The 21,860-nt window shown below is 40.6% G+C and overlaps 2 protein-coding genes across 2 annotated transcripts in view; one reads left to right on the plus strand and one right to left on the minus strand.

The window, feature by feature from the left end:
* RNASE9 (ribonuclease A family member 9 (inactive)) overlaps positions 1-21,860 on the minus strand; it is a 67,548-nt gene that overhangs the window by 582 nt on the left and 45,106 nt on the right. The window contains exon 4 of the transcript XR_005790705.1: positions 1,892-1,939. The gene's annotated coding sequence lies outside the window, so the exon portion shown is untranslated. The remainder of the gene's footprint in view (positions 1-1,891; positions 1,940-21,860) is intronic.
* Positions 7,006-10,744, plus strand: RNASE10 (ribonuclease A family member 10 (inactive)). Its single transcript, XM_040476514.1, is given in 2 exon segments — positions 7,006-7,223; positions 9,241-10,744. A coding segment is annotated over 1 exon segment (648 nt). The 5' UTR covers positions 7,006-7,223; positions 9,241-9,245; the 3' UTR covers positions 9,894-10,744.

A 21,860-nucleotide genomic window follows, 5' to 3' on the forward strand; every position in this document is an offset into this window, starting at 1 on the left:
CTGAAATCACTGTTGTACTATATGCTAACTAACTTGGATGTAAATTAAAAAATAAAATAAAATAAAACAAAACAATATTCCATACAAACAACTACAAATTTTTTCTTCTTCTTCTTTTTTTTTTTTTCTGCAAACTTTCCTTATCAGTTCATTCAGTCCCATACAACTAATTCTTGTTCTGCTGGATCTTGAGATCTTGAGTAAGCAGTCTCATGAAGTTGTCTGCTTATTGACTAAAAGGAGTTTTGGAAATCTTGGGTCAGTCCACAGGCTTGGTATGAAAGTTGACTAAGTGGTGTTAACTCAAAAGCCTGTTCTTAAGAATCTATGCTTTAAAGTGTCAACAGGGGCACCTGGATGACTCAGTCGGTTAAATGTCTTACTCTTAATCCCAGCTCAGGCCTTGATCAGGGTTTTGAGTTCAAGCCCTGTGTTGGGCTTAACACGGGGGATGAAGCCTACTTGAAATAAATAAACAAACAAACAAACAAATAAATAAATAGTCAATAGCTTTAAGTATCTGGTACAAATCCTTTTTCATGAGGCTCTGACACTGTCCTTTATTAAAGGCACAATTTCAGTCTGTAGTTTATAACAGAGCCTCCAGGCAAGCAGTAGAGTAAAATAAAAACTATCTGTAGGTGACAGAGCTTCAAAATGCCTGTGGTTAGTTTACAGCTGATAATTTTCAAATGTGAAACCTTACGAAGTTTCAGACTAAGAATAATCCAACTCACAAGGACATTTGGTTGTTTCTGTGGCATGTAAATCAGATAATAAAGCCATTTCAAAAAAAATTTTAGACAATATGTCTTTAATGATAATTAAGTCTATTTTAAAGAAGTCAGTGAATGTTTCTTATGCTGATTGATAAAAATGGATAACATAATTTTTATTGCAAATGCAACCCATCATGTTGGTGAGCTGGCATCTTTCCTAGTAGAGGTGTAGAATGTTAGGTGTGATTTGGGGGAGCTCTTTCTGTAGACTTTGTTGGTTCTGGAAGTCCCTGTTGCACCAGAATAGGGTGGTTGTGGTCTGTTTTATTGGTCATATATTATTAACAAAACTCCCCCAACATTAGAGAAACTGCCAAAACCACTCAGTTAGAAAGAATAAGACATAGTACTGTAACTCCCCCAGAGGATCATCTACCAAATGAAACCAGGGCTACACAGGGACTGAACAAGACAAGCCCAAACCAGGGGAACTGCAGCAATTCGAGGGGATGAAAAGATTATAAGAATGAAAGATTTGGCAGAGGTTAGAGGGGTTGATTTCTGTAGACAGTGAGCAGCTTTATGTGAGTTCATTTTACAAATGTGAATTGTAATTTTTAATAAGAATTTGATAACAATTTTAATACAATTTTTAATAAGTGTAATAACTGATTTTTAATAATGGAAAATGTCTATCTTATATTAGATGGATGTTTATAAGATTGTTTTGGGCATCAATGGTAGCCAGTTATTCTCTAGTTCCATGAGGAAAGGACCTCAACTGGAACAGACCATCAGGGGCGAGACAGATGGTATGAGAGAAGGAACAACAGGTGGGAGACTGTAGATCAGAGTCCTGCTCCTGTTCTGGTACCTGCTACCTACGTGGCCTTACGTGAGTCACTTAACATCTTAAGGCCTCAATGTTATTATAAAACAGGAGAAATAATTCTAGCTCTTCTTACTTGTTGGGGAAGTTGTAAGGGTCATATAAGGTCATCTAGGTGAAAATGAACCAAAATGAAAAGCCCTCGATTTAGATCCCTAGAAAGCCTAAAAAAACACCTTTGTATGAGCTGGAAGAAAAGCCAGTTCCTCTGGGTGAAGTCGGCTCTGTGCCCATTTGTACGGTGTGTTGAGCAGAGCTCAGTTAAGGTTCAGTCTCTACTTACCTCCGTGGCTGGCCACCCTTGAGTAGAGCAGAACCTTCAGAACTGTTTCTGTAAGAAAAATTACATTACATGATATCGTAAGGAAGTGTTTACTCTCAAGATGTTTGCCGCATATCCTTAATAGTCTAGAGCCCTTTGTGTTTGGTGGGTCAGGCTAAACTGATGGAGCACACTGGAGTCCTAACAGATGCCAGAATTTAAACACTGGGTCATCTCAAATAACATGTCCATCTCTGAAAAATGCCTCCCCACCCCACTGTCCCCACTCTGGACTTTTGTATATCTGCTGGACAAGTGCATGACCAAAACCTGGGGATAAAAGCCAATGGTTTATCTGGGATCTACAACAGAGTCGAATTCCTTATTAGTGAAATGTTGTTCCCTTTCCCTTTTGTGTCTCATCTTAAGAAACTCCTCATAGCTGGAGAGCATCCAGCCCAGAGCTGAGCGGCACTATCCATCGAGTCAGCTGTCACTGGGCAGTAGCAGCTGCAACCACAGAATGAAGAAAAAGCTCCCAAGTGCACAGTGTAGCAAGATCCCTGACCATTACTAATTCTTGTGTAAACCAGTGGTTCTCAACCATGTCTCCAGATCCAAGCTTTTATAGAAAATATGTTGTATGTCCCTTTCACTCTCCTGAAGTGTGATTCACAGATACAATAACACATGTTTACGCATAAACCCAGGCAATTCGTCTTCAGTCTGAGCACTCAAACACCACTGCTCCAACAAATCTTGCCTTTTGCTCCTGCATTATTGGTTTTCCTCTCTGCTTAGTCTTTATTATCAATAAACAAGCTGTTGTTTTTCTTTTCTTAAAAACAAAACAAAGTAGAAAACCAAACTTCTCTTGATACTTATGCTCATTCAGTCTCATACTTTAGGTACCTGGTCATAAGCTGATGTCTCCCAAATGTGTATCTCCACATCAGACTCGCCTGCTAATACAGGCTCCTATATTCACTATACTTAACTACCATCTGACATCGCAACTTGTAATTAAAAAAAAAAAAAGTTTACTTGTTTTGAGAGAGAGAGAGAGAGAGAAAGACAGCACATGAGTGGGGGAGGGGCAGAGAGAGAGAGGGAGAGAGAGAATCCCAAACAGGCTTCACACTGTCAGCACAGAGCCTGATGTGGGGCCCGATCCCATGAACTGCAAGATCATGACCTGAGCTAAAATCAAGAGCTGGGGGCTCAATAGACTGAGCCAGCCAGGCACTCCTCAACTTGTAATTTTTATGGACATGTTGAACTTAACATCAACACAGGGCTGAGTGGGGTGGGAGAAGACCACAGGATATACACCAAGTGTAAATAACTGTCTAGATGGGGGTCTGGTGTTTGCATGCGTGTGTTTCTCTATACTATTATGTAAAACATCTATAATGAGCCTTAACACTTAAAATAAGTTTTTATTCTGAAAAAAAATATTGATTCACAGGGAGCTGCAAAGATAGTACAGGTCTAACGTACCTTTCACCTGTCTCCTCTGGTGATTACATCTTACACATTAGCATGATGTGTAAAATTGACATTAGCATAATGTGTGTGAGTATAGTTCTGTGTCATTTTATTTTATGTGTAGATTCATGCAATCACCACTGCAATCAAGATACAAAACTATTTCATCACCACAAAGGTCTCCCTGTGGGGGCGCCTGGCTGGCTCATTCCGTACAGCATGCAACTCTTGATCTCAGGGTTGTGAGTTTGAGCCCCACACTCATAGGTATAGACAGTAGTTAAAAAAAAACACTTACAAAAAGATCTCCCTGGTGGTACCTCTGTATAGTCACATCTGTGTCCTTATTCCCACCATTCTAAACCCCTGATGAACACTACCATGTTCTCCATATTATATGATCTCATCTAAATGGAGTCATACGGTACATGACCATGTGATATATTTTTTTTTTTTTCGCTCAGCATAATGCCTTTGAAATTCATCCAGGTTGTTGTATAAGCAGATCGTCCCTCTTTATTGCTGAGTGGTATTCCGTGGTACACATGTACTACAGTTTGTTTAGCCCTTCACTTGGTGGAGGATATTTGGGCTGCTTCCAGTTTTTGGCTGATGCAAATGAAACTGCTGTTAATATTTGTGTACAGGTTTTTGTGTGGACATATGTTTTCATTTCTCTGGGGTAAACACCCCAGAGTGTGATTACCAAGTTGTATTATAATATATAGTTAGTATTTTAAGAACCTTCCAAACTGTTTTCCAGGGTAATTGTACCATTTATATTCCCATCAGCAATGTATGACAGAGCCAGTTTTTCTGGATCTCTCCAGGCTTTCGCAGTCTCACTATTTTTTCATTATAGCAATTCTGATAGATGTGTAGTGATACCTTCCTCATTGCAGGTCACTGGAGTTCTTTCTCCGCAGTCTTGTGCCCCCTGGTATTCTGCCCCATGAACCCTAGTTGCCTGGGCCTCCTTGGACTCTCAATTCTATCGCCTCAACTCAGGGAGACTGACAGACTCTGCCTCGGTCCCCCCTCTGTACCACCTGGCCTAGAAACTCTCCCCAGGGGGGAGGCTGGGGGAGTAAGCTCATCTCGTTTCGTGGCCCCTCTCTCAATGATCACTGTACTTCATTGTCTCTTGTCAATGCCTTGAAAATCTATCATTTCATATAATTCATTTTTTTTAGCAGTTTCAGGCAAAATCCAATCGCTGTTCCTCTATCCTGACTACAAGTGGAAGTCCATATTTTAGATTGATTTACGAGAAATAGCACTTATACTTAGAATCTAAGTCTTAGATGGATTCATTGTCAATTTTCTTATCAGAGCATCTATTCTATCTGTATCTCTCTATATCTATCTACCTGCCTTTTATCTATCTATCTATCTATCTATCATCTATCTATCTACCTATCTAATCTATCTACCTTCCTGCTTGCCAATCATTGGTCTATCATAAATTTTGCTTAGCTAGAAGTCAAAGTTCTAATATCAGAACTGCCAATACTTACCTGTAGCATCTGAGACATTAACCTCTTCAAGTCACTTTATTTGTTTTTTTTTTAACATTTTATTTATTTATTTATTTATTTATTTATTTATTTATTTAAGAGAGAGAACACAAGCAGGGGAGGGGCAGAGAGAGAGGGAGACACAGAATCCAAGGCAGGCTCCAGGCTCCAAGCTGTCAGCACAGAGCCTGATGTGGGGCCCGAACCCATGAACCATGAGATCATGGCCTGAGCTGAAGTCGAATGCTCAATGAACTGAGTCACTCAGTCGCCCCTTGAGTCACTTTATTTGTAAAAGTGTTGGTCTATATGAGCCATAATTCCTTCTCTGAGATTCTAGATGTTGTTTGCCTTCTCGGAGAAGCAGTGAGCACTGTTGTTAGCTGCAGCTCTAGGATGTGTTATTTCTGATAGGAAAATGTGTTGAGCAGGTAATGAGCATGTATTGATAATTGCTATGTAATAATAACTACAATAGCTAATATATTGATCCTTTTACATGCAGTGTCTTATGTAATCTTGACAACATCTCTGTGGGGTAAAAGCTACTATTAGTCAAATTTAGAAGATGAGAAAGCTCAGGGCACCTTCTGGCTCAGTAGGTAGAGCCTGTGACTCTTGACCTCAGGGTTGTGAGCTAGAGTCCCACATTGGGGGTGGAGATTGCTTAAAAATAAAATTAAAAACAAATTCTTTAGAAGATGAGAAAACCATGGCCTAGAAAAGGGAAAAACAAAACCAAAACGCTGTCAGTCTAAACGTTATACTTAGACCACAGACGTATGTCCTTTTTTCCTTTAATTGAGGCTTAATTTCAGACAATTGCTAATAGTAACCAAAACATCTGATTATAAAGAAGAAGGTGATGAGTGTGGTTGAATATATTATCTTTGCTGACTCTAGACAGCTACTGGGTTCAGCGGAGGATTCCTTATGGCCTCTTCATGTTCCAAATAGACCTTACCAGAACAGATGGGCAGAATGGACACCAGAGAAGGATAGCACAGGCAAAAAGAGGGTGAAATGTAATAAACACCTGGAGTGAAGTAGATGCTCAGTGTTGGTTAGTTGTTATTATACTTATCGTAAATGATCATCCTCAGCACTGCAGAAGGTCAGCGAGGCATACCTTGCCAATCACAGAGGCAGCTCCCAGAGACAATTTGAAAACCCCTGCCTGGGGGCGCCTGGGTGGCGCAGTCGGTTAAGCGTCCGACTTCAGCCAGGTCGCGATCTCGCGGTCCTGAGTTCGAACCCCGCATCAGGCTCTGGGCTGATGGCTCAGAGCCTGGAGCCTGTTTCCGATTCTGTGTCTCCCTCTCTCTCTGCTCCTCCCCCGTTCATGCTCTGTCTCTCTCTGTCCCAAAAATAAATAACCTTTAAAAAAAAAAAAAAAAAAAAAAAAAAAAAAGAAAACCCCTGCCTGAATGACAAAGCAAAAGATCCTCCTGAAGAGCCTTGTTTGCATCCAGAGAAGGTTTGCATAGTGTTTTCACAATCTCCAGAGTGTTTTAAAAACTATTATCTCATGATGGCACTTTTAGCTAAGGAAGAGAAGAGAATCAACATTGTAACCCTCTGGGTTTTACTCACTCAGGCTGCAGGAACTGACAGAGGTAGTGCTGCTTTGGATACGGTCTTATCTAGGGCTAAATTGTCAGGTTCGCAAAATCTGTCTGTTCTTATGGGAATGTGGTTTTTGGCTGGGTTGCAAATAGGGAGCAGGGAGTGGAGGACAGGGATAGGCTTCATAAGTTAAGTTATGTGCAAATTATGACTGACACAAATATTCCAAGTGTTCAAATTAAGTCATGACACAATTCTGTAATGTAAAAAGCAAAATAGCCATGTGGGTCCATATAAAGGTCAAAGATCTCGATGTTCCAGAAATGACAGGAAAGGGTTAAAGGAAGTACATGCAGAGAATATTAAAAAATGACTTGATCTGAAATTCATGACAAAATAAGGCTGCTATAAACCTCAGGATAGTGGGTGTAACTCAGGAGTTGGACAATTGACCAAATGAAACTGTCTGATTTTCCTAGGCTGGAGACGTTTCCTGCCTTGGACGTCTGGGTCTGTCTCAATGTCCAAATAGCCTTACTTCAAAGTGTTTGTGGGAGCAGAGAGAATTGGGTGAGTGTGTTTATTCAGTGCTGGTGGGAGGAATGGAAGGAGGTTGGGCTTGGGAATTAAGTCTGGCTTTAAGAGCACATGGACCAGCAGGAGCTAACCATTTTTCTACAGACGAGCATCCAGGGCACTTTTCAGGAAGAAGGAAACCCTGGGAGGGAAGAACCTGGGGAACGGGAGAACACAAAAATCTTTGAGGCTACTTAGGTGTGGAGGTAAGTCACAGTGGTGTTGAGTGCCCTAGGGAACAACATGGGAAGTTCTTTTACTTTAAAAATTTTTTTTAAATATTGACATATTTTTTACTTTAAAGTTAGAACAATATTACAAAGAACTCCTGAATGCTATCTATTCAGATACATAATTTTGAAAGCTTTCCCCCTGGGGCACCTGGTTAGCTCAGTCGGTTAAACATCAGACTCTTGATTTCCGTTCAGGTCATTATCTCACAGTTCATAAGTTCCAGCCACAAGTCAGGCTCTGTGCTGACAGAATGGAGTTTGTTTGAGATTCTCTCTCTCCCTTTCTCTCTGCCCCTCCCTCACTCTCCCTATCTCTCTCTCAAAATAAATAAATAAACTTTAAAAATAAATAAAATAAACAAAAACTTGCCCCCTATACTAAAAAATCATTTTCTTTCTTTCTCTGTAAAGGCATGTATATACATACATATAACCTATATTTTGAACCATATGAGGGTAAGTTGCAAACATTGTACCCCTTTATTCTTTAATATTTCAGGTTTCATTTTTTAAGAAGATACTCTTTTAAATAATCATAGTATACTGTTTCAACTTCAGTATATCAAAGATTGATAGAACACTCCTATCTACTCCACAGACTATATTATAATTTTATCAATTGTCTCAATGCTCTTTACAGCAATTTTCTTTTCTAGTAGGGAAGGTCTCTCTCTCTCTTTAAGTTTATTTATTTGTTTTGAGAGACAGAGATAGTGTGAGTGGGGGAAGGGCAGACAAAGAGGGAGAGAGAGAATCCCAAGCAGGCTATGTGCTGCCAGTGCAGAGCCTGACATGGGGCTTAAACTCATGAAACTGCAAGGTCATGACCTGAGCCCAAACCAAGAGCCAGATGCTTAACCGATTGGGCCACCCAGGCGCCCCAGAAAGATCTCTCTTTGACTGGGGGATGAAATTGGCCTAGCAGGACAAAAATACATGTTCCTACTCTCAGCACTCATTGGGATCTTTATTAGTTGGGGAACCCCAGAAGATCAGTTGTTTGGTTGTTTTGGGGTTTTTTTTGTTTGTTTCATTCTTACTCCATTTCCTCTCTGAGAGTACAAAACTAATCAGCAGGAAATATCCAAGTGCTAAAGAATATATATAAGAATATATATATATATATATGGGCAGGAGGGGCAGAGAGAGAGAGGGAGACACAGAATCTGAAGCAGGCTCCAGGCTCTGAGCTGTCAGCACAGAGTCCGAGGCAGGGTTCAAACCCACAAGCCGTGAGATCATGACCTGAGTTGAAGTTGGATGCTCAACCGACTGAGCCACCCAGGTGCCCCAAGAGATCTTTAGTAGTAGAAGTTTTCTGGCATGACATCATGTGGTTTTAACAGGGTCCTGGGATGCGAAATTGGGCATAGCCTCCCTGCCAACACCCCACCTGTCCCTACCACACAGTCTAAGCTTAGGAGTAAGAATGGACCATGGTACTTCTTCTATTTCTTTTTATCTTTTGAGGGGAGGGGTGGGTAGAAAGGAGAGTAATAGATGCTTGAAGGAGCAAAAATTGACTTGGGGTAAAAATAGAGAGATCGTCTCCTATGACAATTCTAGTCCTTTACTGAGAATAAGGCTTTCTCTAGGAATTTCTCTCAAGGAAAGTGTGACACTGTACTTATTTGTCTTCTCAACCATTCTCGGGTTATTTGGAACTAATTTCTGTTTAAGAGTCACTGGACGTCAACTTTCCCCACTGACTCCCCATATGGGAACCAATTTTAGGGCTGCTTCTCCCCACCATCTTCCTGTTCTGCAGGATAAGCTGTGGCTTATCACACAGCAACAGGAATGTTGTGGGGAGTGACCAGAGAAATGGGAAAAGAACAAGCAAGAATCTCTCCCTTGAGGGGATTGGGTAGTGCGGAGAAAGGAGAGGAGACCCCAAAGACCAAGTTGTCAGGGTTTAGGGAGTCTGGGGTCCCCGATGGAGCCAAGTTTCATCTCAAAGCCAGTCCTTCTGTTTCCCTTCTCCCTCCAGGAAAGATGAAGCTGACTCTGATACAGATCTTCTTTATGATGTTGCTGCTGTTACTGGGCCTGGGGGTGGGTCTGGGGTTGGGACTTCAGATGGCTGCCGCAGTCCTCGAGGATAGTGATGAGCCCCTGAGTGAGTTTTTGTCTAGCGATTCAGAGGACAAGACCAAAGCCACTAAAGGGGAGGGCATCTGAACTACAGAAACCATGCTGGTTAGCAACAAAGGAATAGTGCAACCTGGCTGGCCAGAAGAGACAATCCTTGGTGAAGACGAAGTTGGAGGGAACAGGATGCTCAGAGCTGAAGCTCCCTTGCAGAGCAACAAAGACTATCTCAGGTTTGACCTGATGGCCAGGGAATGCAATGCCCTGATGGCACACAAGGTGAAGGAACACAACCACACATGCATAGCCCAGTACACATTCATCCACGAGGATCTAGATACAGTCAGAGCTGTCTGTAATAATCCTGTTGTTGCCTGTGAACTCAAGGGAGGCAAATGCCACAAAAGCTCCTGTCTTTTTGATTTGACATTCTGCAAGTTATCCAAACCAGGCCAAGTCACTCCTCACTGTAATTACCTCACTTTCATTTTTGAAAAGTTTATTATTATATCCTGTAATGACATGAAGGTCCAGGTGATGTCTGGACAATGAAGCAACTTCCCTTCTTCTTCCCCTTCCCCTTCTCCTCTTTCCCTTCCTTGCCACTTCTTTCTCATACCCTTTTCCTCCTGTTAGGTGTTCTGCAAAAAAGGTTCTGGGAAGAGAGGCTGACCTGTTCCTTACCACTGTCCCCTGAAAACACAATTCTTCATTGTCCTAGGTTTCACCCACCCTGCATCTTTTTTTGCTGGGGTTACAGGTGGCAAAATAGGGTAATGATATATGGTCTCTCCAGGTCCTCCATCACTCCTGCCCTGGAAAGGGATCAGTGAAGAGATTCTCTAGTATCTGCTGTGATCCTTGCCACCAGTCTGTTCCCTGGTATGTTTGCCTTTGGATATGGACTACAGGAGCTCACTGTAGTCCCATGTCCTTCCCTGTGATCCATGAGCCTCTAGGACAATCACGTGAGCCCCTTGGGCTTTCCACACAGCACCCCTGCACTGCAGAAGCAAATCAGTGACTGTATCTAGGACTGTAGGACTGCATCTGGTGAACTATGTGGATAAGGTTTTTTTTCTTGAGTTACCCAAAATAGAAGTTTCAGGTAAAGAATTGTGGACCTGTATACATGATTTAATTAGCCTTTAATTAATTTGAGTATACAATATATGACCCTATGAAGTCATAAGCATCTTTGTAGAAGCAACTATATTATAAGTTTCTCCTATATTCTTCTTTGGCACATTTATTGATTATCTGCTTGTTGATTATCTGGGACCTTTTCAGGAGTTATAAAAATTGTATGAAACATAGAATCATTCAAGAGGAGCAAGTTTTCTGACCCCTGTCAAACATTATGCAGTCAATAAAAATTGCTGAGTAGCCTGATTCACATTTCAGAGGGCTCAATGTGTTCTTTTCTCTTCCAGACAAGCAGGAAGGAAGCTATCCTTCTATGTGGACACTCTACTAGATGCTGTCACGTACTTGGTTTTACATAATCCCTATAAAGAGGGACAGTAGATAAGCTCCACTTTACAAATGACAAGTAACAGGCTCAGAGAGGCCAATTTCACCTTGACCAAGATCACCCCACTTATAAATGGTTGATCTATAATTCAAATGGGGTGTTCCTGCCCTTCCCTTCATTTGCTGCTTCCCAATTTGCAGCACCCTTCAGTTTGCTCTCCTGGACCCCAAAGGGTAACATTAAACTCACTAGAGGTTAGGGCCTGGATTCTGGATTCTTTGTCTTGTGATAAGTACATATGTACTATATACTATAGGAAAATGAGAGAGAGAGAGAGAGAAAGAGAGAGAGAGAGAGAGAGAGAGAGAGAGAGAGAGAGAGAGACGATGTTCAGAAGAGAATCTCTAGGTTTTGAGTCCTTCTCTCAGGACATGAACACAGAGCCAGACTGTGACTTTAGAGGCCCAACATCCTGGATAATTATGGATTCTACCCAAAATACTTAAAAAAAAAAAAAAAACAGAGAGAGATAGAGAGAGAGACCTGGGGCACCTGGGTGGCTCAGTTGGTTGAGTGTCCTACTCTTGATTTTTGCTTAGGTCATGTTCCCAGAGTCATGGGTTTGAGCCCCATGTCAGACTCTGCACTGAACATGGAGACTGATTAGAATTCTCCCTCTCTCTCTCTTTCTCTACCTCTTCCCCTCTTCCCTGCTTGTGTACTCTCTCTCCATCTCAAGAAAGAAAGAAAGAAAGAAAGAAAGAAAGAAAGAAAGAAAGAAAGAAAGAAAGAAAGAAAGAAAGAGAAAGAAAAAAAGAAACCCAACTAAAACATAGTACATTTATATGAAAGTTCAACAAAGTTTGGATTTTTACCCAAATTACTACACAAATCCTTTTGAAAAAAATATAAATACATTTTTTTCAAAATCAATCTCCTTGTTCTCACTAATATTCTCTTTTTCTTTTTGGCCCCTATTTTGCTAGTGATCTTACTCTGCCTGTTGGGTAACATAGCACTGAACATAATAAGCTGCTGGAAGGGAGGGACTAAGGCCAAAAAAATCACTTTATGATCTGCAAGGCATTGAAACATCATCTTCAGAACACCCTGTACAAGTTTCTCTCAACCTCGGCTGTTCATTAGAATCTCCTTGTTAAAAATACAATGCATATAATCCCAATAAGTATAATTCCAGGGATATTGATCCAATTAGTCTGAGTTTGGGTCTGCACACCAGGTGGAATCCAAGCATTTTGAGGCTTCTGTTACAATTCCTCTTACAGCAGTTTTTCTGTGAATTGTTTTCAAAGACTGTTAATAGACATGTGAAAATGATTTGGGAGATGCTGGGTGAAAGTTTGTTTTATGCAGATCTCACAACCTTTACTATTAGCGTGGCTGTGAATCTCTAATAGGCAGAGTTCAGATCATATTCAGTATTGCTAAATTGATTTTACCATGAAATCCACCCTTCCCTTAATCATTTAATAACATCTTCTAGAACTTATGTTTCTAGTTGGGAAAAGTTGTCCTAGAATTTTCTAAGCCTTTCTCCTGGCTTTGTTCATTTAATATAGCTATCACTGGGCCTACCTTAAAGACTAACAACTAGATAAGATTATAAAGTAATCTGTGTTTAGACTATAAGTCAATCTCATGTGATATGCTGCTGTAGGAGAAAGGAGCCAGTTCTTGAGAATCATATAATCATGGCATGAAATTGAAGCTCTGCCACTTAAAAGCAGTTGTGATCATGGATAATAGTTCTTAGGTCTCAGAACTTCAGTCCCTTATTTGTAAAATGAGATAATAGTACCTACTTCATAGGGTAGCTATGAGAATTATATGAGGTTAAATGGCCCATAATAGGGTTCAGTAAGTGGCAGCTGCATTTGGTGGTGATGTTGCTGGGCTCGGTGCTCATTGAGCACCTAACCATTTCTTTAAAAAATTTTTTAATGTTTATTTTTGAGAGAGACAGAGGAGCATGAGCAGGGGGAGGGGCAGAGAGAGGGAGACACAGAATCCGAAGCAGGCTCCAAGCTGTTAGCCCAGAGTCCAACACAGGGCTCAAACTCAAGAACCGCAAGATCATGACCTGAGCCGAACGCTTGATCAACTGAGACACCCAGGTGCCCCAAGCACCTAAGCATTTTGACAGGCTCCATCTGGAAGCAGTACTATAATACAAAATGCAATACCATTGGCACGTCTTACAATTTTGGGCATGTTGGCTACTATGTGGATATGTGGGATCCTGTAAAACTCCTCAAATTCCATCCCTTGGATAGCCACAAAATTTACATACTTGGGGCTAGTGCCGTCCTTAGAACTCAGCAAACAGGGACTCTGCCCTGGGCCCAACCCCTCAGAACTACCCTACACTTTTGGAGTGCCTTTCACATAGGAAGTCCTCCCCTTGTGTCTGGTACTGACTGGGACCAACAGTACCATCTAGATCAGGTGCTCCGAGCTTGAACTGGGACCTGTGTAGGCTTGAGTCCCATTTATCCCCTTGAGGGCGCTGCTCCCCTATCCCATGTGTAGGGCCAACCAGCTGCCCCTCCAAGAGTTCTGAGACTTGCACATACACAGTCATCCTAGATGCCTAAAGCCAAGCCCTGGTTCTAGGAGGGTGGCCTGGAAAGTGGATCACTCCCTCTGGCTGGCATGGTATTTCTTTTGTGGGATCACATGAAAGTGGGTCACCAGAATGGTGCTCACATATGAATTTGGCTTAAAACACATCCCAGACACAGTATGAATTTAGCATTCTGAGTCACCAGTGGTCACTACTGACTCTTGGAGTTGATTCATTGTGGGAGGCTTTTACCCATTCATGTTCTTACTGCTCTGCTACTTCTAGCCTATAACACTTGAGGGGGGCAGGGATAGCAGCACCTGTTCCTTGCCCTGTGAGCCTCCCACTGCTGGCACCCAGGGTGGTTACTCCACTGTTTGCAAGCTCCACACCATGTGGAGATAGGGAATAGCTACTCCTGTCTCCTGTAAGGGCTTTGAGGCCATTGTTTTGTAGGACCCATGGGGTACTTCTAATCAATGTCTTCTCTCACCTCTGATCGATAGGTGATGATGTACTCTCTTGGGTTGGTCTTGATAAAGATAAACAATTGTCATTCCTAATGTAAACAGTACTGCTCTTCTTACTCTGCCCATGGGCCCCTTGCCTATTCTCCTTGCTGGTGGCTATGTACAGAAGGCAGGAGTGTAGTGTTGTTAGTCATACAAGAGGTCACATCCTAGGAATGCAGTAATTATGATCCACAGAGTTCAAGAGAAGATATGGTTGGAAGATATATTGTTTTATGTTTATATTATAAAATCACCAATGACAAATTCCATATGACCAGAAAATGAATCATCATTCTCATTTTCCTGCATACTCTGGGTGCCATGGTCTGAATATGTGTCACTCCTAAATTCCCAAAGTGTAATCCTAATGCCGAATGTGATAGTATTAGAAGGTAGGCCCTATCAGGGCACCTGGTTGACTTGGTTAAGCATCAACTTTGGCTCAGGTCATGATCTTGCAGTTTGTGGGTTTGAGCCCCACATCAAGCTCTCCACTGTCAGTGCAGAGACCACTTGGGATCTCCTGTTTCTCTCTCTCTCTCTACCCCTCTGCATTCATGTGTGCTCGTGCTCTTTCTCTCTCAAAAGTGAATAAACATTTAAAAAATGTATCAAAACAAAAAAAGAAGGTAGGGTCTATCCCGGGGGATTAGGTCATGGAGCACTTATGAATGGGATTAGTGCTGTTATAAAAGAGATCCCCCAGAGCTCTCTAGCCCCTTCTGCCATGTGAGGATACTATGAGAGGTATACAACCCAGAAGAAGGCCCTAACGGACCATGCTGGCACTCTGACCTTGGACTTTCAGCATCCAGCACTGTAAGAAATAAACTTCTGTTGCTTGTAAGACACCTTATCTGTAGTACTTGTTATAGCAGCCTGAATGGACTAAGTCACTGGGTAAGACTTGCATTTGTGGTTATTGACAACAATGTAAGGTAACAAAATAAACTTCCAGAGAAAGTCATTAGAAGCTGGTGCTTACAGGCAGCTCAGTGGATAATACAGTGTCATGAATCATGATATAGCCAGCACTAAATAAACAGCATTAGGAAACTGCAGAGGCAGGAAGATCTCCATTGTTTAAATTCAGGCAAGTTTTGAAAGGTCATGAAATTTTACTTCCTTTTTCTTATGGTGGGAGATGTAAAATTATCCAAGAACGATAACATTTGTCAGTAAAGAACACAAAAAAATGGTTCCTAGGTCTATCAGGAAGATATGGTGCCCAGATACCACAAAGAATCTGCATGTGCACTGACTGGACAATAAACATATATATAATCTTTTCTCTACCTATAATTCTACATCTTCAGCAATAAATCACTATACTTCTGACATGGAGACTCTTCCTCAGCTCCCTCGAGTGCTCAGTCTTGGCAGGCAGAGTAAAATGAGCTGGCCCTCTTCAACCCTTCTCCTTCCCAAGGTGATAAAGTTATAACATCTGGCAGAGACTCATTCTTTGTGGGATGTGAAGGGAGTCCAAGGGACAGACTTATCATTATGTTCAGTAATCCTTTGCTTTAGCATGTAATTTGCTGATGCTCTTGCCTCTGTACCCTGCACCCTACCCATAGGTCCACCATTTCTTCTTCATGTGTGCAGACTTGACTTCCGTTAGTTTCCAGGAAGTGATTCAAATCAGAGATGCCGCCTCTAAGAGCAACTGGGCTGTCTCTTTATTAGACTTATGACTCAAAGACCAAGTAAAATATGGATTTAGGGGAAGAATAAAAGAGATGAGGAATATGGTGGAAATAAGGCTAAGCAGAAGGCATGATGAGGGAAATTGTGAGAGCTCATAGGGCATGATAGCTCTTCACCTATTTGTACAGGACACAGGATTTTAGGAGGCAGTGGGTGCCCCGCTGTTTGAAAGTGTCAGATCTCCATCACTGATGTGAGACTAGTGTCTGGAATTATACCCTTATGAACTTATTGTGCATTCCTATATATAAGGATATACAATTTTTAGCTTCAAAGAATGAGTGGGATTTTCAGTACCTTTGTAAGATGACAAGAAAAGCAACAAGAAAACAGTACTTACTATGAATTCTTTTTTAAAAGATATATATATTTTTAATGTTTATTTACTTTTGAGAGGGGGGAAGGGGCAGAGAGAGAGGGACAGAGGAAAAATGGGCTCCACGTCAATAACAACGAGCTCAATGTGGGGCTCAAACTCGTGTCCGAAGTCGGACACTCAATTGGACACTCAATGGACCAGGTGCCTCTACTTTATGAACTCTTTTACAAGGGTTCAGCAGTGTGCTGGTTACTGATTATGCATTCTTTTTTTTTTAATAAAAGCAAAAAACTAAAACCAGTTATTGTGTCTGCCATTATAACATATCCACAAATGAGACCCATAGGGAAAAATTGTGAAAGGAAGAGGGGAGATGATGTGAATTGATCCAGTACGTGGCACTGCTCTGGAAAGCTAGTCTGTCTAAGGACCAACATACGTCAAACAACTCCATTAGGGGGGCGCCTGGGTGGCACAGTCGGTTAAGCGTCCGACTTCAGCCAGGTCACGATCTCGCGGTCCGTGAGTTCGAGCCCCGCGTCGGGCTCTGGGCTGATGGCTCGGAGACTGGAGCCTGTTTCTGATTCTGTGTCTCCCTCTCTCTCTGCCCCTCCCCCGTTCATGCTCTGTCTCTCTCTGTTCCAAAAATAAATAAACGTTGAAAAAAAAATTTTTAAACAACTCCATTAGGAGACTGGGGTTACAAGAATGTATTTCCAAAGCAAAGGAAAGGGATTCAAAGGGTCAGATGATAAAGACAGACATCCTTTGCCCCAGCTGCTGAGTGTTACCTGCCACGAATTCCCAGTTGCACCCTTCTCTGGAGAATCACCTCCAAAGAGGGCAAGGGTGAGGGGGGCTTCCTCATTGGTGATGCCTAAGAGTTATGTCCTTCCACCAGGGTAGCTCATAGCCAATGACTGATTGATACAGATGAACAAGAACCTGGACCTCTTGCCTTAATTTTTTTTCCTCTTGCCTTAATTTTATGTCAGTTATGTTCCAGAGCTCTCCATGGGGTCAGGTTTGAGGCTGGACTTTAGCTAAAATTACATCTTTGTTCAACTTCTTCTTCTGCCCTATCTTGCTTCAGTTATTTCCTTACAGGTATCTCCTGAGAGTATGCTCTCAATGAATTACTAACTCAAGAATTTCCATCATAGGATCTGCTTTTTGGCCACCTGGCCTAATACTTTTGCAAAGAGCAAGTCTTGAAAGAAGCTGATTCTTTAGGACCTACGTATTCTAGGAAAGAATAAAGAACTCATTTTACTTGAAAGTCTCTAAGGAGCTGAAGGCCAAGGGCCCAGGTTGAAGATTACTTCAGGCAAACAAGCAGGCAGGGTAGACTCTAGAATGTCAGTGTGGCATCATGGTTAGTTAGGCACAGAGAATATGGAACTTCACAGCCTGTGTTCAAATCCAAGTTCAAACATTTACTATCTGATCTTGGGCAAGTAACCTCTCTGGTTCTTGTTTATCAGCAAGTGAGGAATATCTTCAGCAGAACTAACAATACCTCGTACATTTTTAGGTGCTCAATGTATATGTATTAAATTGAACTCATGTTTTTTTGCATGGCCCATTCTCAAACATTGCCTGATATGTCCTGATCCTCCTTTTATAACTAGTCAATACCACTTAAGAGAAAGATGGTCTAGATCTCCTGACCCTTAAATCAACAGTGTTACCACTATACCATGTTTCCAATTTTCTTGATCTGGGGATAGTCAGCCTCTTGTCATCAATATCTGAAACTTTCCAGAGATGCCTTGATAAGAGCTTCATGGTTTCTAGTCACTGTGGTGATTTAATGTTTACATATTCACTGAACTTAATTCCCCTGTCTTGAAGTATGGGCTGAACTTAGTGATTTATTTCTTTTTTTTTTTTAATGTTTATTTTTGAGAGAAGGGGGGGGGCAAGGCTGAGAGAGAGAGGGAGACACAGAATCTGAAGCAGGCTCCAAGTTGTCATCACTGAGCCCTATGAGGGGCTCGAACTCACGAACTGTGAGATCATGACCTGGAGCCAAAGTCGGACCCTTAACCAACTGAGCCACCTAGGCACCCCAGTGATTCATTTCTAGTTGATCGAATGTGACACCTTGTGATCAAAGCGATAGCATACTACTTCTAAGATAAGCTGAAAAAATAAAAAATAAAAAATAAAAACCAAGGCTTCCTCCTTATTCTTGCTCTTGAATCACTTGTTCTGGGGTAAGCTAGCTGCCATGTCTTATGAGGACACTCAAACAGCCCTTGTGGTGAGGAACTGAGGTCTCCTGGTAATATTAGTAAGGAACAAGGCTTCTTCCAAAAGCCAGGTGAATGAGCTCTCTTGGAAGTGGATTCTCCAGCCCCAACAAAGCTTCTCGATGTCTGTAACCCAGGCTAAAATCTTGATGGCAACTTCATGAGAAACCCTGAACCAGAAACACCCAGCTAACCTGCTTTCAAACTCCTGACCCTTAGAAACTGTGACATAATAAATATTTGTTGCATTAAGCTGCTAAGTTTTAGGGTAATTTGTTACACAGCAATAAGTGATGAATACAGTTAGGAAATGAAAGATTTCCGTTCTGGAATGGCTCATTGTGGTGTTTTACATTTCTCTATTTATGATCATTATTTTCTTTTCTTTATCTGGGACCTAAAGAATGATTATACTCCCTCAACTTCACGACTAATAATTGACCTACCAACTGAGTTAAAAACCACAGGTTATCTATCACTTCCAGGACATTTATAAACTTTTGAAATGCATCTGTATATCAAGATGTCTCCAGAAATGTTAAAGATTATTATTTATTTGGACTATATAAGTTCTTCACAAAGAAAAAAAAATGACAATATCCAATGATGTCCTGGCCTGTAAGAATGTAAACTGATACATAGTTCCAGAGGGTAATTGTACTTCCTTTTTCTTGTGGTGGGAGATGTGAAATTATCCAAGAATGATGTGCAGTAAAAGCTCCTAAATTTTTTTTCATACTTTTTGACCCATGGACTCTACTTTTCATAATTTATCCTAAGGACTTAATTTGGCAAGTGCATAAAATTATATGAACAAGGATGCAGTATGGTTTATAATAGTAAAAAGTGGAAAATCCTAAATGTCCAATAACAGGGATCATTAAATAAGTAATAGTAATGCCACAGTAAAATACTACTTAGCACCTTAAAGTGATAATAAACACCTACATTTATTAACATGGAAGAATGCAGATAAGTTCAATGAAAAAAAGTTTATAGTGTGTTTATTAAGATTCCACTATATGTGTGTGTGTATATATGTGTGTGTGTGTGTGTGTGTGTGTGTGTGTGTGTTTATTTATATATATGTTTGTTTATATATGTGTGTTTATTAAGATTCCACTATATATATATGTAAAAAATCTTGGAAGGACATATGTCAAAATATCATCAGTGGTTAACTTTCAGTGATAAGATTTAGGTCAATTTTAATTGATTGATTATTTTTTTTGTTTGTACATCTGTATTTTCTACTTTTTCTTATAGCGATTTAATGAATCAAGAAAAAAGGTAATAAAATTCATCATAGATAATTAGAAAAATACAGAACAAAGGAAAGTCATAGTCAAATGTATTTATACTATTCAAAGTTAATCACTCAATGTTTTAGGACAGATACTTTTATCTTTTGTATGTGCAAATACACATACAAACATATATATCTTTAAAAGCATGATTGAGGGGCGCCTGGGTGGCTTGGTCGGTTAAGCGTCCGACTTCGGCTCAGGTCATGATCTCGCGGTCCATGAGTTCGAGCCCCGCATCGGGCTCTGTGCTGACAGCTCAGAGCCTGGAGCCTGTTTCAGATTCTGTGTCTCCCTCTCTCTCTGCCCCTCCCCTGTTCATGCTCTGTCTCTCTCTGTCTCAAAAATAAATAAACGTTAAAAAAAAATTAAAAAAAAATAAAATAAAAGCATGATTGAAATGAAATATTATTGCAGTTTTCTATTATATTTTAAAAATATTTTTGAGGTGTCTGAAATAATAACAAACTCAGAGAGAAGTTTCAAGTACAGTACAAAGAATGTTTTTTCCTAAACCATTTGCTTCTTCACCTCTGAATACATTAGTGTATCTTTCGTACAAACAAGAATATTTGCTTACATAACCACAACGCAACTGTCCACACCAGGATATTAATACTAATATTATGCTACCATCTAGTTCAGACTCTATTCACATTTTTTTCTTAATTTAAGTTTTAGTTAATTAACATACAGTGCAATATTGGTGTCAGGAGTAGAATTCAGTGATTCACCACTTACATACAACAGCCAGTGCTCATCACAACAAGTGTCCTCCTTAATACCCATCACCCATTTAGCCCACCTCCTACACACCTACCTCACTCCATCAACGCTCAGTTTGTTCTCTATTTTTAAGAGTATCTTGTGGTTTGTTTCCCTCTCTTTTCTTTCCCCCCTTTCCATATGTTCATCTGTTCTCTTTCTTAAATTCCATATATGAGTGAAGTCATACGGCATTTGTCTTTCTGTGGTTGACTTCTTTCACTTAGCATAGTACACTCTAGCTCCATCCACGTAGTTGCAAATGGCAAGATTTCATTCTTGATGGCTGAGTAATATTCCATTATATAAATACCACATCTTCTTTATTCATTCATCAGTTGATGGACATTTGGGTTCTCTCCATAGTTTGGCTATGGTTGATAATGAGACTCTATTCCAATTTTACCATTTGTCCCCAAAACGTCCTTTTTTAGCAAAAATAATCTAATTCAGAATCGTGTATTTCTTTTAGCTGTCATGTCTCTTTATTCTCCTTGGCTCTGATCTAGATCTTCAGGCTTTCTTTGATTCGTTACTGACTCCTTGGAAGCTTATTTTGTACCTATTTTTTTTTTCCTAAGTAGGCGTCTCCCACAGCATGGAGCCCAACATGGGGTTGGGGTTCAAACTCACAACGGTGAGATCAAGACCTGAACTGAGATCAAGAGTTAGATGCTTAACCAGCTGAACCACCCAAGCGCCCCAGCCAGCTGTTTTGTAGAATGTCCCTCACTGTGGGTTTGTCCTGATTAGAATCAGATTGTACATAGAAGTGATGTGTGTTCTTCCCACTGCAATCAGTGAAGTGATGTTTACTTTATTCACTTGATTAAGGCAGAATTTGCCAGGTTTCTCTACTAAAGTTACCATTATTTTTCTCTTGTAATTAACAATAAGTAATAAATATTTTGTGGTGATGTACTTTGAAACTGGAAGTATTTAATTCCTTTTCACATTTTAAATTATTTATTTATTTATTTATTTATTTATTTATTTATATCAGTAGGAACTCATGGTTTCTTGTTTTGTTCAAGGAGTTATATAATCTGTCCCCAAACTGGTCAGTGAAATCCTTTAAATCTGGCTTCTGGATACTGTTGCCATGCCCCCATTATTCTTTAGGCACTTCCTTGCTTTGAGAAACAACATAATGGTCCAAGCTCATCTTCTATTTCCCTTGTCCTTGAACCAGCCATTTCTCCAAAGACACCTGGTTGTTTCAGTGGAGAACAGTGTTTTGTATTTATGGTTGTTCGGGTGAGAGAGCTCCAAGAGAGTTCCAACACTGATAGAACTTGGGAATATAGCAAAAAGATCCAATTATACACACACACACACACACACACACACACACACACACGTATTTTATTTGTTTACACTAAAAACCATGAGTTCACACCAATACCTCCAATTCCAGTCTAACCTGAGAGCTCATATTAGTTTTCTCCCCTTCCATATTTATATCTCCATTTCCATAGTTATAACACTCTTCTTCCTTATTTTCTTTAATATATTGACTTATTTGATCAATCTCCATGTATGCAACCAATCTTCCATTGCTGCCACTGTCCCCCTTCCATATGGATGCTCTTTGCC

Source organism: Herpailurus yagouaroundi, unplaced genomic scaffold (genome assembly GCF_014898765.1).
Source record: "Herpailurus yagouaroundi ecotype Mexico unplaced genomic scaffold, PumYag 141, whole genome shotgun sequence".
Lineage (NCBI taxonomy): Eukaryota > Metazoa > Chordata > Mammalia > Carnivora > Felidae > Herpailurus > Herpailurus yagouaroundi.